This window comes from Salmo salar, chromosome 09, assembly GCF_965601325.2.
Source record: "Salmo salar chromosome 09, fSalSal1, whole genome shotgun sequence".
NCBI classification, from domain to species: Eukaryota; Metazoa; Chordata; class Actinopteri; order Salmoniformes; family Salmonidae; genus Salmo; species Salmo salar.
The window spans coordinates 123,037,367-123,052,947 of NC_138299.1; the positions used below are offsets into that span (position 1 = coordinate 123,037,367).

The 15,581-nt window shown below is 40.9% G+C and overlaps 3 protein-coding genes across 7 annotated transcripts in view; 2 read left to right on the forward strand and 1 right to left on the reverse strand.

Annotated features, from left to right (window-relative positions):
• LOC106612708 (spectrin beta chain, non-erythrocytic 4) overlaps positions 1 to 3,164 on the reverse strand; it is a 75,800-nt gene extending 72,636 nt beyond the window's left edge. For 4 of the 5 annotated variants that reach the window (XM_014214139.3, XM_014214135.3, XM_014214136.3 and 1 more), the window contains exon 1: positions 2,759 to 3,163. The gene's annotated coding sequence lies outside the window, so the exon portion shown is untranslated. Of the gene's footprint in view, positions 1 to 2,758 lie in introns of all 5 variants that reach the window. The other variant, XM_014214137.3, reaches the window with a different exon arrangement.
• Positions 3,165 to 5,660: 2,496 nt separating this feature from the next.
• On the forward strand, positions 5,661 to 8,717 carry LOC106612705 (flavin reductase (NADPH)). The gene is made up of 5 exons (XM_014214132.3): positions 5,661 to 5,884; positions 6,704 to 6,865; positions 7,247 to 7,336; positions 7,440 to 7,571; positions 8,079 to 8,717. Exons 1-5 carry the CDS (start codon positions 5,800 to 5,802, stop codon positions 8,231 to 8,233), a joined length of 624 nt encoding a protein of 207 aa, XP_014069607.2. The 5' UTR covers positions 5,661 to 5,799; the 3' UTR covers positions 8,234 to 8,717.
• A 1,057-nt stretch (positions 8,718 to 9,774) lies between these two features.
• Positions 9,775 to 12,584, forward strand: LOC106612704 (SERTA domain-containing protein 3). The gene is made up of 2 exons (XM_014214131.3): positions 9,775 to 10,210; positions 10,467 to 12,584. Exon 2 carries the CDS (start codon positions 10,496 to 10,498, stop codon positions 11,306 to 11,308), a length of 813 nt encoding a protein of 270 aa, XP_014069606.1. The 5' UTR covers positions 9,775 to 10,210; positions 10,467 to 10,495; the 3' UTR covers positions 11,309 to 12,584.
• Positions 12,585 to 15,581: the final 2,997 nt, after the last annotated feature.

A 15,581-nucleotide genomic window follows, 5' to 3' on the forward strand; every position in this document is an offset into this window, starting at 1 on the left:
TACTCTATAGTGACATAGGCACAATTCAGATCGGCCATCTTTGTTTTCGCCAGTTTGTTTGTGGCTCTTGTTCAGCATTCTCCTCCAAAGCACTCAACATTATTATTGCTCTTTAGCTACACTGTGTCACCCGGCTACAATTATAAATCTCCAGCCTGCTGGCATGGAGTAAGACTCAGGCTGTATTCCCCAACCCATCCCCTTTTCCCACTGCCCCAAACCTGCTTCTGGAAAGGAGGGCTCTGGTACAGTAATTCACAACACCTAACACCTCCTCAATCTCCTCACCAGAGAATTCCCAGGCAACAAGCCAGGTGCTCCAGTAGCGCTATGTCTGTGACCTTCTCACTTCCTACTTCCTGTCAGAGAGAAGCAGAGGTCCTTTGAGGAGCTATGAAAACCATTGCAGAAATGTCACGAACTGCCCTTTATTTAAGATGTATGTAAATGCAGAATTATTTTAGGGATCTCTTTCTGCTGCATTAAATCTGATTGGGTTTATTCTATCCTGAGTAGCCCCTCTTTGCAAAAATATGTCATTGGTCTTGATTACATTTGTGTCCCCTTTGCAAACATTGATACTGTAAAAGATACAGAACATTTTAAAACCTAAATGTATCATAGTAGTGTTGCTTAATATTGTGAACATATTTCTCTTCCTGAAAATCCCCTTCCAGTACACGATCAAATGAACACATCTTGACAGTCATCAAAGTGAAGCAGTTTGGTTTTGTTGTCAATAATTTCAGCTCCAGGAATAGATACGAGAGTGACACCCTGACCCCAAGCTCTCTTCACTGTGTGAGCTCTGTGACCCCAAGCTCTCTTCACTGTGTGAGCTCTGTGACCCCAAGCTCTCTTCACTGTGTGAGGAGTTAATGTGCTAAAGAAACTAAGCCACTATGGGAAGGAGAGGATAGAAGAGGAGAAGAGAGGGAAAATCCTGTGAGGATAAACAGATGCCACACCACATTACACACCACAGAATTGAGGACCTTTAATTCTGTCCCCCTCAGGCTGGGGACTGGTCTTACTGGTTCCCCCTGCTTTTTCATTCATCTTGTCATCAATCTTTTACACAGATTTGTGTATCAGAGGACATTTTTTTACTTTGACCTTTACTTTCCACATGATATTGCGGTCAATTGTCGTACAATGGAGAACACTGGGACTATTGGCTCTATGGCTAGGTCATTTTCTGAAGGCACACTTCTGTAGTATCAGTAGAGACCCAGGCCTTTTATTGTGTTTAAATGTAAAGACAATAGGTTATCTACTGTGTTCAAGGGACAGAAGACCCAGAACACACAAAAAACAAAACACCTTTATCTGAAACAACTTCACTTTAGCCTATCAGATGTTATACTGCATCACATTTCCAGAAGTAGGCCAATTGCCTATATCAATGGCGTGTATCACTGTCTCACTACAGGGAAATGTAGCCTTCCAGTAATGTCCGTTTGGATGGCTAGACACTTCAGCAAACTTTGCTGAAGTGTCTGAATTTGACATTTTTGTGTCCCGTGACAGATCCGTACAATGGACAGCCGGTAGTAGCGTGACGTCACAGCACGCCACTGACCGTGTTGCAACTGATCGCTCTAGTCATGTCACAATTTCAACAGCTGTGTGTGACCAACTGACATAACACTGACATCCGTAGAACAGGCTACGCCCAGCCCTACGGTCGACCAAAAAACATATAATTCAGTGAACAGAATTTAGCCATGATCCACACAAACGCTCTGCACATTAGATAAATATTTCTCATTTCAAAGCTGCATGATTAGGCTATCATTAATAATAGTGCCTGGTGGTGCCTATCCATGGTGATGATGAGGTGGGCTACTACAGTGTCGACGCGTCTGTGCATGCCTATGTTTAAGAAGGCAGGGCAAAAGAGAATATCATTGAGATATTTTGTTATGGAATATGCGTGGAAAAGTAAAAATGTTGTCGGGCTGCTTAACTCCCTATTGTACAATCGCTTTTAACCTTAAAATGATACATACGACGAGCATCCCTACCACCGCCGTCTCGTTGGTCCATTCCGCACGTAGGCTACGATCACCGTCCCCTGCACCATCCCATATCAAGTGCATGGTGCGTTTCTTTGGATGAACACTTTTTTTAAGCAAGAAAGTGGCTACATTAAGATGACATCGTCTATGGTATAATTGTCATATGGCTAATCTGCTGCTGGATCCAATAGCTTTTACATGTGAACTACTTTTAATGTAGTTGCGGTCCAATAACGTAGTGTAGGCTCCATATGGCTATAGACTACTATATGTACAAGCATGTTATTCAGTGCTCCCTTAGGCTACTTCTTTCAAGAATAAGGCTTCATTGTGAGATTCAATGAATTCTCTAAAAGTGTCATGCAAATGTAATACACTTATGTGCGTTTAATGATCAGGAACATGCGCGGACCAATACTAAATAATTCAACATTGTATAAGGCCTATCCTAACCGGTCCATATTTGCTATTCAAAGCCTATGCACAAATAGTAGCCTAACTAGTATGTATGGCAAACTGCGTTCTAAACAAAAGCATATGCCTAATATCCAGCAAAATAAAATGAAACGGCATAAAATACGGCCCTATAGAATCACTGCAGTAGCCTTAGCCAATACAGGCCGGTGTTGCTGCATCTCCCACGAAAACATGCACCTCGAATTGTTCATGCTCAATTATATTGGAAATGTTATTTTTATATATATATAGACATGCAGCATATGCTACAACGACCTTACCTTAACCCCAATTCCAAGTATGGGTTTGTTTTTCACCGAAATAGACGTAAAATCAGTCGATGAGGTGCCTGTATCAATGAACCAGTGAGCAAATTATGAACAGATCCTCGCGACGCCGTGTTTCTTCGCTGGCATAGCAGTCAAGTAGCCTATACAAATATATATACAACGGACTGTGAGATCAGTATAAAGATCTGGCTAATAAAGCCATTTAATGCGGTAATACATGTAAATTCCCTGCTGTGGCTAGTGGGACCATGACACTGCAATGAAAAGTGTCTTGCAACCAGGCAAAGATGCTTGATCAAATAATCCAAGCCGGTGGGCTCCGATATCCTGTCCACTTGATAGCCTACGCGCTCGCACTCCCTCTCCCGCCTTTCGTGATACTGCTAGAGAGAATTCGGCATTGGTGCGGCGACGGAACTCACGGTTCAAGCGAGAGAGAAAGAGAGAGAGAAGTATTATCTAATTCACTTGCTACAGCGATGTTAACACATGTTTCCCATGCCAATCATGTTTTACATTTTAATTGACTTGAGAGAGAGACAGAGAGGGGGGAGAGACTACCCGTTATAAATGGTGTTTAGGGTTTACAGATAGAAATAGAGATGCCCAAGGATGCCTAGGATTATTTTCCTTAGAAATAGAGATGCGCTAGAATTATTTTCCTAACTCTATGAAATTGTTTGAATGTGTTTCATTCCGCCTTCCATTCCCCGTGGACATATTTCATTTGAGAACATGTCGTTTGCAAGTATTGGAAGGTATTTTATGTCATACCGGGATTTTGTTGTTGTTGTTGTAATAGTTTTATTATATTTTTTATTTAACCTTTATTGAACTAGGCAAGTCAGTTAAGAACAAATTATTATTTACAATGCGCTAGTGTGCAGCGCTATGGGACTCCCAATCACTGCTGGATGTGATACAACCTGGATTCGAACCAGGGACTGTAATGACGCCTCTTGCACAAGATGCAGTGCCCTAGACCATTGCGCCACTCGGGAAGTGGAATTATTGGAAAGTAGGCATATTCTTAAAAGTGCATTCACATAAAGTCATTGTATTACTGGTATGTAAACGGATAATAAACAGTTAACTACATAGCTGCAGGAAGTAGGAGGGCTAAGGGTGCTGCAGCACCTCATGAAAATCTGAATTAAAAAACAATTTTTAAAAAGCACACCCACCTATGGATACATCTATGGATAACTAACTACCTGGATTCGAACCAGGGACTGTAATGACGCCTCTTGCACAAGATGCAGTGCCCTAGACCATTGCGCCACTCGGGAAGTGGAATTATTGGAAAGTAGGCATATTCTTAAAAGTGCATTCACATAAAGTCATTGTATTACTGGTATGTAAACGGATAATAAACAGTTAACTACATAGCTGCAGGAAGTAGGAGGGCTAAGGGTGCTGCAGCACCTCATGAAAATCTGAATTAAAAAACAATTTTTAAAAAGCACACCCACCTATGGATACATCTATGGATAACTAACTAAAAGATTTGTACCTGAAGTGACATCAAAATTAATCTACTTCAACCTACAGTAATTGTTCTCTCATCTATAAATTACATGAATGTCACCTAATGAAGAGCCTTTCATACAGGGAGCATCTTATGGAATGCATCTATTAAGGAAGAGTGGGCCTATGTTATGTAACAGAGGTGGTTCTCTGAACCGTCTCTTCCCCCAGCAACTGTATCGCCATGAGTCTGACGAGGGAAGACTATGTGAACCACATTCACAACCTTGCCAGAGACCTGAAGATGTGTCATAGTGAAAAGGACATCAGTGTGCTGCTAACAGTTTAGCTTTCTCCACCGTCCCTGTCCCCATATCAGACTCGAACCAGTGATCCTCTGCTTCACAACACACATGAGCTAAACAAAAGGTACCAATTGGATAGCTTCATCGGCGACATCTCAAGCTAGATGTGGAGTGAGTTTACGGCACGTTCTTAACTCTGTTACAATAGCACCTCCCCAAACTAATTCCTGCAGGATTTAGGTCAGTGGGCTACCACATTCTTGTAGCTCACAATGTGGAACACAGGAGGCAGTTCGAATCCCTGTCAGTCACATTGGTGCCTTAACCGGATGGATGTCGCGAGGTGGGGTTGGTTGAAGTGCAATGAAGGTGATTTGGCAAGAGGTTACTAGGACTAGGCCTGCAATTTGATCTCCTTATCATGACACAAGGCGAGACCCAAATACAGACACAGGAGGCAGATGGTTGGAGTCTTACAATGTTTATTAATCCAAAAGGAGTAGGCAAGAGAATGGTCATGGACAGGTAAAAGGTCAAAACCAGATCAGAGTCCAGGAGGTACAGAGTGGCAGACAGGCTCATGGTCAAGTCAGGCAGAATGGTCAGGCAGGCAGGTACAAAGTCCAGAAACAGGCAAGGGTCAAAACCAGGAGGACTAGAAAAAGGAGAAATGCAAAAAGCAGGAGAACGGAAACCCGCTGGTTGTCTTGGAAACATCCAAGACAAACTGGCACAGAGAGACAGGAAACACAGGGATAAATATACTGGGGGAAATAAGCGACACCTGGAGGGAATGGAGACAGGTGAAACAGGGTCAGGTGAAACAGATCAGGGCGTGGCACTCGACATATTTTTGGGAAATGCCAACCTTTCAAAACTTTGGATCTCCAGACAGAGAACAAAAACAGAATACATGACTTGAAATTCTCTAAAAGGAATATATCTTGCCATGAAAATCAACCCTGCGCTATGGTTGATCTGGATAGATCAACTGACAATAAAGTTTTGAAATTCACACAAAAAGCAGGACTTCTGCACAATGTAGCCCTGTTGTGACAGTGTGCGTTTTCCTTTAATTGATGGGAATGGGAGGATCTGTTGCGGAAGTGAGCCTTTTTTGTTTATCTAAAAGGGGCGTTTCCCAAAGTGTCAAAGAGGTTCATTTTGCATGTGTGTTTTCGGATATTGTTGCACACGATCAACGAAGCAAGAAATTGTAACATTCTTCTGTGACCAGTGATATTTTCTCAATCTGTTATTATGTCAGAATCGATCAAGAATGTTGCAATATTTGGGGCCACGGGAATGACGGGACTGGTGACCTTACCACTGGCTGTTGCAGCGGGTAGGCAACGTTTCTAAATTACATAATTTACAAATGATTGTAGGAGATGATAGGTTAATGATATGTTATTTACACAATCCCTCATATAGCATTTGCTGTGTAGACTAGTCCAAAGGTGATCGGAGTGTTTTGCCATGTTTCTAAACTATGCTGAACGTTTTCTATGCAATGCTATAGGACAGCAGACATCTGTAATTAACATATGCTATGCTAGTTTAATTGGAAGTATCAATGGTCATCTGGGCTATTTGTCACAGCCTTCATCTGGGAAAAAACAGGTATTCTATATTGTGCTTTATTTTATATTCTATTCCAATCTTATCTATGCTATTAATTACATCGTTTTAAATTAATAGCCTAATAATGTAACCCAGTTGTCAATGATATTTATAAAATGCACACTCAATCACATGTAGCAAACGTGCTAAAAGAAGCAGATATAATTTGGCTTATTTGATTCCCAAGCGTTTTCGTTTCCTTGCTCTGAGATCACGAGACAAAAGTGTTGAGTCATGCAAGTCGTTATTGGGTTCTGCTGACTCATGATTGTGGTGAGTGCATTGGAGTGCACGGCAGATACGTGATAATGTCCGCTGTCTGCTTATCGTGCTTATCCATAAAACTGGGATGGCCTCATCAATTCGATCCATGGCCGTGCTCTAGAATTGAGATCGATTCATCAAAAATGAACTAGTTGCCTGCATTACATATTCCATTCATCTTCATATTCCCATCAGACTCAAATTTCTCTGGATCAGTGGTAAGTGATAAGATGAGTCAATAAATTCACAATGCTTCTTTGTTTATCATTGTCCACAGGTTACAATGTGACAGTGCTGGTGAGGGATCCTGCCAGGCTGCCTGCAGAACACAAAGCCTGCAGGGTGGTGGTGGGAGATGTCCTCAATAAGGAGGATGTGAAGAAGACCATGCAGGGTCAGGATGCTGTTATCATCATTCTAGGCACCAGGAGTGACCTCAGTAAGTTTAGGCAATCTTTCATTAGTAAGTTATAGGAATGTTAAGTTAGTAAAAACATATGTGCAGTCGTGTGAATAAAACCAAGTTATAACATATGTTATAGGGGTTGGGTTAAATGCAGAAGACACATTTCAGTTGAAGGCATTCAGTTGTACAACTGACTAGGTATCCCCCTTTCCCTTTATACAAACTGAAATCAATCTTGAAGTGAAAATCTAAATGGAAGTGTTCAGGAGTCTCATTAAAACATGTTGTTTTCTGCTCTAAGGTAAAATATGTTTTGTAATAATATTCAGGGTGTGTTGCAGTAACTAACTGCACTAGGGGTTGCTTAGGCCAGGATATTGGTCAGTATGTTCATGTTTCAGTTGTAACCCACAGGTCCCACAACAATGATGTCAGAAGGAACCAGAAACATCCTAGACGCCATGAAAGCTCGGGGGATCCGCAAAGTAGTTGGCTGCATGTCGGGTACATAGGAATCTTGGACAGTCAGGGTTACAGCATCTTTCCAACTTCCAATAAACCACCATAAAGAAACCATATCCTTATATCGTCCCCCTCTGCTTCACAGCCTTCCTCCTATGGGACCGGTCTAAAGTGCCAGCCAGGCTCCTGCCGGTCACGGAGGACCATGATAGGATGTACATGGTGCTGAAGGAGTCGGGGCTGGATTTTGTGGCTGTCATGCCCCCTCACATCGACGGTTAGTCATCGCCCTTCCTCATTTCCTGAATCAGTAGAAATGTAATACTGTACTACCATAGATGCATACTGTAAGTGATTCCAGTAATGACACAATAGGCCTAACATCCTTCCTTACACTCTAACCCACTGGGCACAGATGTAAATTCAACGTCTAGTCCACATTGGTTCAATGTAATTATATTGAAATTATGTGGGGAAAACGTTGATTCAAAGTGTGTGCCCAGTGGGTATGTACTGGATGGATTAGTGTTATTCAACTGATATCAAAATAAATGGAGTCGCACACGCAATTTTTTAATTTATTTTTTATATTGTTTACAGTTTATTTGCCGTTGGTCAGCACCTGTATATTAAATAATGTTCTCTGGGGGTGCTCCAGCTCATGCTTTTTATTCAAATGATATTAAACATTATAACATATTGAGTAAACATTTTCTGAATATCTAATAATATTAGGTGCCTTATATTAAACTGCTAAATATAAATGCACTGCTATTCCCAACAGATAACTTCCCTTTGACTGAGAAGTACACAGTGACAGAGAACATGCTGAAAGGGCGCGTCATTTCCAAATATGACCTGGGACACTTCTTCATCAAGTGCTTGTCCATCTCTGACTGGGACAGGAAGACCGTTGGGGTTTGCGGGGAGTACAGTTAACCCTAACAAGACAGAGCCCTCCTCCTTCTCTGTTTCCATGAAGCAGTTACCACAACTGGCCTATCAGACACCGCAACTTAGATCCTATTTCTACAGGCCAATCGTTCTTGCTTGAAAGAAATGGAAGCTTTGGCTTTTCCTAATGTTTTGTAATTATTTTCATTATCTTGACAATGGATATTATAATGTAGGAAAAACGTAATATGTTGATCATCTTTGTAGTTGTGTGTGGGTCTCAGACTTTGTGCAGACCTATATCGTTGAAATATTTATATTCTTCCAAATAGCAATTTAATGTTGAATGTACAGTATGAGTGCAAAGTGAGACAGCAATTAGGCCTATGTGTTATTGATAGCCTAGGCCTACTTGTAGCCTGATCGTGTGCTCTGCCAACAAATGTAGACTACAAATGTATACATTCCTAAGAATCATATTATATGTCATCATTTTATAGCTTGCTTTTGAAATAAAGGGTTGCCAGTCTTTGTCACTCTCTCTAGAAAAACATGTCAACAATGTTTATCAGAGGTATTTGCTGGAACTATGTTGCTATTGAGGGTGAACAGCTGAAATGGAGCTTGAACCAATAACTGTGGTTATGGGTTAACTAGCACCTGACCTGTGCCATGAAGGTCTCAAAGTCTTCTTGGCAGAGGCAGTAGTACACTCACATACAGAGTCACTATTTCCGATATCTAGAAGTGTCACGTACACAAACCCCTCTGTGAACACTTCAAACAAAAGCTTAGAGACTGCTGGGACTATCCCACCACTGTCAACACCATAGACGACATTTCCGTTATCTACTGCAATTCTGACGAGTTTGAATTTCTAATTTGGCGATTGAGACAAACATTTTAGAAGCTTTCTGCTTGAATATAGAGACAAACAGGTAGGCATGCAATGACTTGTGTAGCCTAATGTCACAGTATCATGGGTATGCAAAGCATTCAGTAACTTGTTGAGCAATGTAGCTCGTGACAGTCCATAGCTGGCTTTGTCAAAATAGGCCAGCCTACTGTAAACCCAAAGAAAGTTGCTTGCTTATCATAAACTCATGTTTTTTTTAAACTTCAAATACAGGACATATTTTAATTTAGTATTATTTGAGAAATGTTATCCGATTCACATGCATTAGTAATTTGCCTTAAATATAATTTTTTTTACTCTTATGTAGGCTACCCTAGTGATGTAATGCACTCATGTAACTCGCCGCTTGTCACTATTTCCAGCACGCAGGGGAAAGAATACGGTATGAAGAGAAGCTAAAACTGCTCCTCCAATAGAAATCGATGATCAAACTTGGGGTGCGTTCGTAAATTAATTTTGGCTATCTACTCCGATTTCAGAGCATGCTTGTCTGAATTCATCAGTTATTCTGCGCTCTGGCACACTCAGACGAGAGTGCACTGATAGCCAAAGTGAATTTACGAAAGAACCCAAAGATTGACAACGCTCTGAATTTACGAACGACCTGAGCACACTCTGCAACACTGGAGGCAATTTACGAACGCACCATTGTAGATGAACGCATGACGACGTTGGCTAGCTAAACTCATGCGTAGAAACACGTTATCGGGTCTAACGGTCGTCTCGCGACAAATCACAGGCAAAAGTTGTTTGACGAAAATAAAAACGTTTCAGTTTGTCACGACATTGGAGTAATAATATGTTCAACTACTTAAGATATTGGCTCGAATCTAGGGAGTGCTTTTAGATTTCGAGAAAATTAAGAACTAATGAAGAATTGTTCACTTCTTTCCTTGACTTGATTTTGGCGAGAGTCAAACCTCTCGCCTTTTCCTCTCTGGTGAAACTTAAATCTCGGGCGGGAACAAGTTCACGTTTTAGTTTGCCGGTGGATTTTGTACCGAGTTGGCGAGCTAGGCAAACAAATATATTTGGAGCTAACAGCATTCTTTACATTTCTATATTGAAAAGATACCTGGAGCCAGAAGAACAGTTGCGCACGACAGGTTTGTTGTTTTGTCAAATTTCGACAAAGTAACGTTAGGAAGTGGAGAGAAAGCCATTAGCTAGCTAAGTTACCTAGCTAACCAACGTTAGCTACTGTACTAACGTTAGCTATCTAGGCATTTATTTACTAGTCAATTATCACCGGGACATAGCTATATTACTAGCTAATTATTATCCCACAAATTGCAGTCAACTCACCATGTAACGTGATGTGATCTTTAAAGATTCTTATCAAGTTTTGTGTTCTCCCTCAAGCTAACAGTAACTACCTTTGGTCGAGGAGGATGATGATATCCAAGGGACAGAAGCGCAAACTCCACGACGATGTCGTGGGGGGCATGCGTATCGCCAATTGGGAGAGCCAGCGGCAGTCGGTGCTGGGCATCTCCCTCGACAAGTACCACCGCGGGAAGGCACTGGTGGAGCCTAGTTTGCGCCGCTCTGTGTTGATAGCCAACACCCTGCGGCAGATACACATAGAAAACAAGCCTCCATCTGGGTTAGTTAACCTGGCAGGACCTGTGCCACCCATGGTCCCATCTAACCCCTGCATCCACTGGGAGTCAGGTCTGGGTGTGGTAAACAGTGTCGAGGACATGGAGGAGGTCTGGATGTCCTCAGAGAGTGACTTCTCCCTGTCAGCTGCTGTCTCCTCCATCCTGAAAGAACTAGACTTGGCTGTTGATGGAGGGCCAGGGCCTCAGGCACCTCAGAGGACACCTTTCATGTCCATTGAGAACCTACCTGGAGACCTGGGGTTCAAACAGGCCCCCACATGGCACTGGAGTACTGAGTGGCGCCCTGAGGGTTCTAGAACCTCAGAGGGTGTGGCTTTTGGTAGTGTGGAGGAGGTCATGCATTCCAGCTACCTGCAGGATGTGAAACTGGATGAACTTTTCCATGACATTGACACGTCTGTGTTTGACAGGGAGATGGGGGTCCGAGCACTCTCTGCTGCAGCCAGTGACGAGCTGCTTAAGTACTTACCCTCTCTGTCCTCCGTTCCGTCCACTTCGCCCTCTCCCTTCTCCCTCAACCAGAGCTTCAGGGACCTGAATGAGCTGGAGCACATCATGGAAATACTGGTAGAGTCTTGATCACCAGAACTTTGAGGAAAATATTACATTATTAAGAGAACAAGACGTTGAAATGTAGTGTTTGCTCTGTCCAGTTGATCACATGGTTTAATGACCCGAAATGCGCTGTTTCTATACAAAAGAAGAAAAGGCTGAATGAGAGACTAGCCTACTTTTTCTATTAGTGGTGTTTTTAAATGTTAAATGTAATATCCCTTATGACTAGCTATATCAAGAGATTATATTGTAAGATGTTCCTAATAGCAAAGCAGTTCAGATTGATGTCCAATACATTAATTAGTGGGTAGGATTGACTCAGTTGGAATTTTGGAATACCATTACATGCCTCTGGCATCTATTGAAGGGAAGATAGATGACAGTTTTTAAATATGAAAAAAAAAAACTAACCTGGGGGGAAATGTCTTCTGTGAAGAAATCCCTTTCATTGGTCTTACTCTAGTAAGTCACGGGTTAATTTTGAACACATTCTCACATCCTTCAATATCACAAAAGTACATCTGAACTACAAGATGTAGCATTGTATTTGTCAGTATGTTCTTTAGTAGTAGTCTACTTTGCCTAACCAGTATGCATAATTAGGCTACATATTGAGCTGTGCCACTAGCTTACAGCTAGCTTCAGCCATTAGGAAATACAAATATTACTTTAACCTGAGTTACTGGCTGTGAAATGTCATGGTGCTTACCAGTAGTTCAATATCCAGTTATAACAGCTGGAGGTAATATAGAGGAATTCCTCGATTTGGTTCTGTTGTGTGTGTGCAATGATGTCTAAGGGGGAAAATAGTGTTTGCTTGCAGTAACTTGGTTGTTGTAATATCCCAAACAGATGTGTTAGTTTCATCATTAAGGATTTCGTTATGAAAGAAAATGTCTAACCGGTGTCAGAAATGGTTCAAAGGAGTTATTTATAGAAACATCATAGTTAAATGTTCAGCTAAATATGTAATCTTTATGTTCCACAATTGGATTGTTTTATATTCTTGTTTATATAATGTATTTTGACTTAATGCCCTGAAAAAGCAAATTATGCTGACATTTTACAATAAAAGACATAGCATAAATTGACGTAGCATAAATTCTGAAAATCAGAACAATGCAAGTGCAGCTGGATCATGTGCTGTTGAATTGTTAAAGTGCATGTGAAAAGTTTAATAAGTTTATAGCAACTGATAATGTATTAACTAACTGCCAATAATGTAATAGCTGCTAATGTAATAACTTTTGTATTTATAATGTAATAAATGGCCAATAAATATACTGAACGCATAACGTGATAGCGTTTTTGCGCGTAATGTAATCATTATTACATTATGCATTGATTGCAGACATTAAAACCAATAGATAGCGATAGCGATGACGACATCTAAGTATTCCTATGGAAAACTCCTGATTGCTCATTAAGCCGAAATAATTTGAATTTCAAGCGTGCCATATGGATGAATGGGCCCAGAGAAAGGAGATGGAATCTCATTGGGTAATGAATTGGACGTTTAACGCCCCACCCAGCAGACTGTCAACCAATCTCGTTCACGTTGTTATGCAGCGTCACACAATCTCTTCTCAATGTCAGGTATGAGTCGAGAAACGGCTATCTTCCTCGACAGTACTTAATGTCACGATTCCAAAGCTATACAGTATTACATATAGCAAGTTAAATAGCACATATCATGGAAAATATCAGTAATATTGTACATCTTGTTGACGAAATTCATGCTAATGTTGACTTTTTGAGCTAGCGCCCAATTGACTCCCATTCACCCCTTGAAGGAGAGCGCTTCTTGTCCCATAATAATAGCCCAGCATGCACCGCGTGGACCATTGCCTTAGTATGGATAACGTTTCCCATCTCCTCAAAAGTATATCTGCCGTTGCGAATGTCAGACTCCACCCCGTGAGGCTCATCGATCTGCAGGTTGAACACGGTGAGACTGTACTCCTAAATTGATAGTGCAGTTTGTTTAGGCGATTTTACAGCTAAGTAGCTACTTACTGTACATGGTGATATTGTCTTTGGTATTATTGTGTGTAGCCAGCCCATAGAGCAAGCATTGCATTGTGAACTTTGTAGTCGATTTGAGCTGCAACAGATTTCCACAACGATTTTCCATGTTGCTACCATCCTTATTATAATGCCAAAATGAAACATTTGTTCACACTTTTTTCTCTCTCACATATGTGTTATTTAACACTGTAAATTAAAGGAATGAGTGGTTTTGGGTGACATTTTTCTTTAATGTTTATGATATGAGGGTGCAAACTTCCTCATAGCCTGCCGGCCAGTGATTGAACTGTGTTAGCACGTGGTCTTGTGTGACCGATAACGTATACTGAACAAAAACAAACGCAACATGCAACAATTTCAAATATTTGACTAAGTTACAGTTCATATAAGGAAATCAGTCAATTTAAATCAATTCCTTATATTAAGCAAAGCAGACCGCACCAATTTCTTGTTTTTGAAATGTACGGACATTATTTACAAAATATGCATTTGTGTTTAGTGAGTCCGCCAGGCCAGAGGCAGTACGGATGACCATGTGTTTAACCATTTTCCTGTCCTGCTAAGCATTCAAAATGTAACGAATACTTTTGGTTGTCAGGGAAAATGTATGGAGTAAAAAGTACAGTATTTTCTTTAGGAATGTAGTGAAGTAAAAGTAGTCAAAATATAATAAGTAAAGTACAGTTACCCCAAAAACCTACTTAAGTAGTACTTCTTTAAAGTATTTGGATTGAAGTACTTTACACCACTGCAGATACCTTTAAAAAAGTAGGTGTGTGGATCAAAAAACCAGTGAGTATCTGGTGTGACCACCATTTGCTTTATGCAGCACGAAACATTTCCTTCGCATAGAGTTGAGGCTGTTGATTGTGACCTGTGGAATGTTGTCCCACTCTAAAAATGGCTGTGTGAAGTTTCTGGATATTGGCGAGAACTGGAACACGCTGTTGTACACGTCAATCCTCTCAAACATGCTCATTGTGTGACATGTCTGGTGAGTATGCAGGCCATGGAAGTACTGGGACATTTTCAGCTTCCAGGAATTGTGTATAGATCCTTGCGACAATGTGGCTGTCTATTATCATGCTAAAACATGACGGGATGGCAGTGGATGAATGGCACAACAATGGTGCTCAGGATCTCGTCACAGTATCTCTGTGCATTCAAATTTCCATTGTTAAAATGCAATTGTGTTAGTTTTTCATAGATTATACCTGCCCATACCATAATTTCACCACCACCATGGGGTATTCTGTTAACAACGTTGACATGAGCAAACTGCTCACCCACACAACGTCATACATGTGTTCTGCAGTTGTGAGGCCGGTTGGACCCAAATTCTCTAAAATTACATTGGAAGCGGCTTATGTTAGAGAAATGAACATTAAATTATCTGGCAACAGCTCTGGTGTACATTCCTGCAATCAGCATGCCAATTGCATGCTCCTTCAAAACTTGAGACATCTGTAGCATTGTGTGATAAAACTAAACATTTTAGTGTCTTTTTATTGTCCCCATCACAAGGTGCACCTGTGTAATGATCATGCTGTTTAATCAGCCTCTTGTTATGCCACACCTGTCAGGTTGATGGATTATTTTGGCAAAGGAGACATGCTCACTAACATGTGTGGCTGTTGCTGCTTCGTGTGATGTATTGTTGTCTCTACCTTTTTGCTGTTGTCTGTGCCCAACAATGATTGTATTATGTTTGTGCTGTATCATGTTGTGCTGCTACCGTGTTGTTATGTTTCTGCCATGCTGTTGTTGCCCTAGGTCTCTTTTAATGTAATGTTGTGGTGTCTCTCTTGTCGTGATGTGTGTTTTGACCTACATTTTTATTTTGAATTCCTGCCCCCGTCCACACAGGAGGCCTTTTTGCCTCTTGGTAGGCCGTCATTGTAAATAAAAATTTGTTCTTAACTGACTTGCCTAGTTAAATAAAGGTTATATATTTTAAAAGCAAACATTTGTTCACAAAATTTGAGAGAAATACAATTTGTGCATATGGAACATTTCTGGGATCTTTTATTTCAGCTTATTTCAACCGTTACATATTACATTTATATTTTTGTTCAGTGTAGTAGTCAGAATGGATCACTGTTTTATTAAATATCTCAATTTGTAGCAAACTTTAAAATAATTCACCGTGGGGATCGAAGTTGATCATAATAAACTAATTTGAGGCCAAAACGTACAAAATGTGGTTTGGCCGTTCTGGCAATCGTAATTTAATATAGGCTTTCGGCACCGCTAGGTTGCTATGCAGTAA

Excerpts from the sequence above, each read along its gene's own strand:
- LOC106612705 (XM_014214132.3), top strand. The coding sequence starts at position 5,800 with ATGTCAGAATCGATCAAGAATGTTGCAATATTTGGGGCCACGGGAATG. Across the intron at positions 6,866-7,246 it reads AGGCACCAGGAGTGACCTCA|GTCCCACAACAATGATGTCA; the intron begins GTAAGTTTAGGC and ends TGTAACCCACAG. Across the intron at positions 7,337-7,439 it reads AGTAGTTGGCTGCATGTCGG|CCTTCCTCCTATGGGACCGG; the intron begins GTACATAGGAAT and ends TCTGCTTCACAG.
- LOC106612704 (XM_014214131.3), top strand. The coding sequence starts at position 10,496 with ATGATGATATCCAAGGGACAGAAGCGCAAACTCCACGACGATGTCGTG.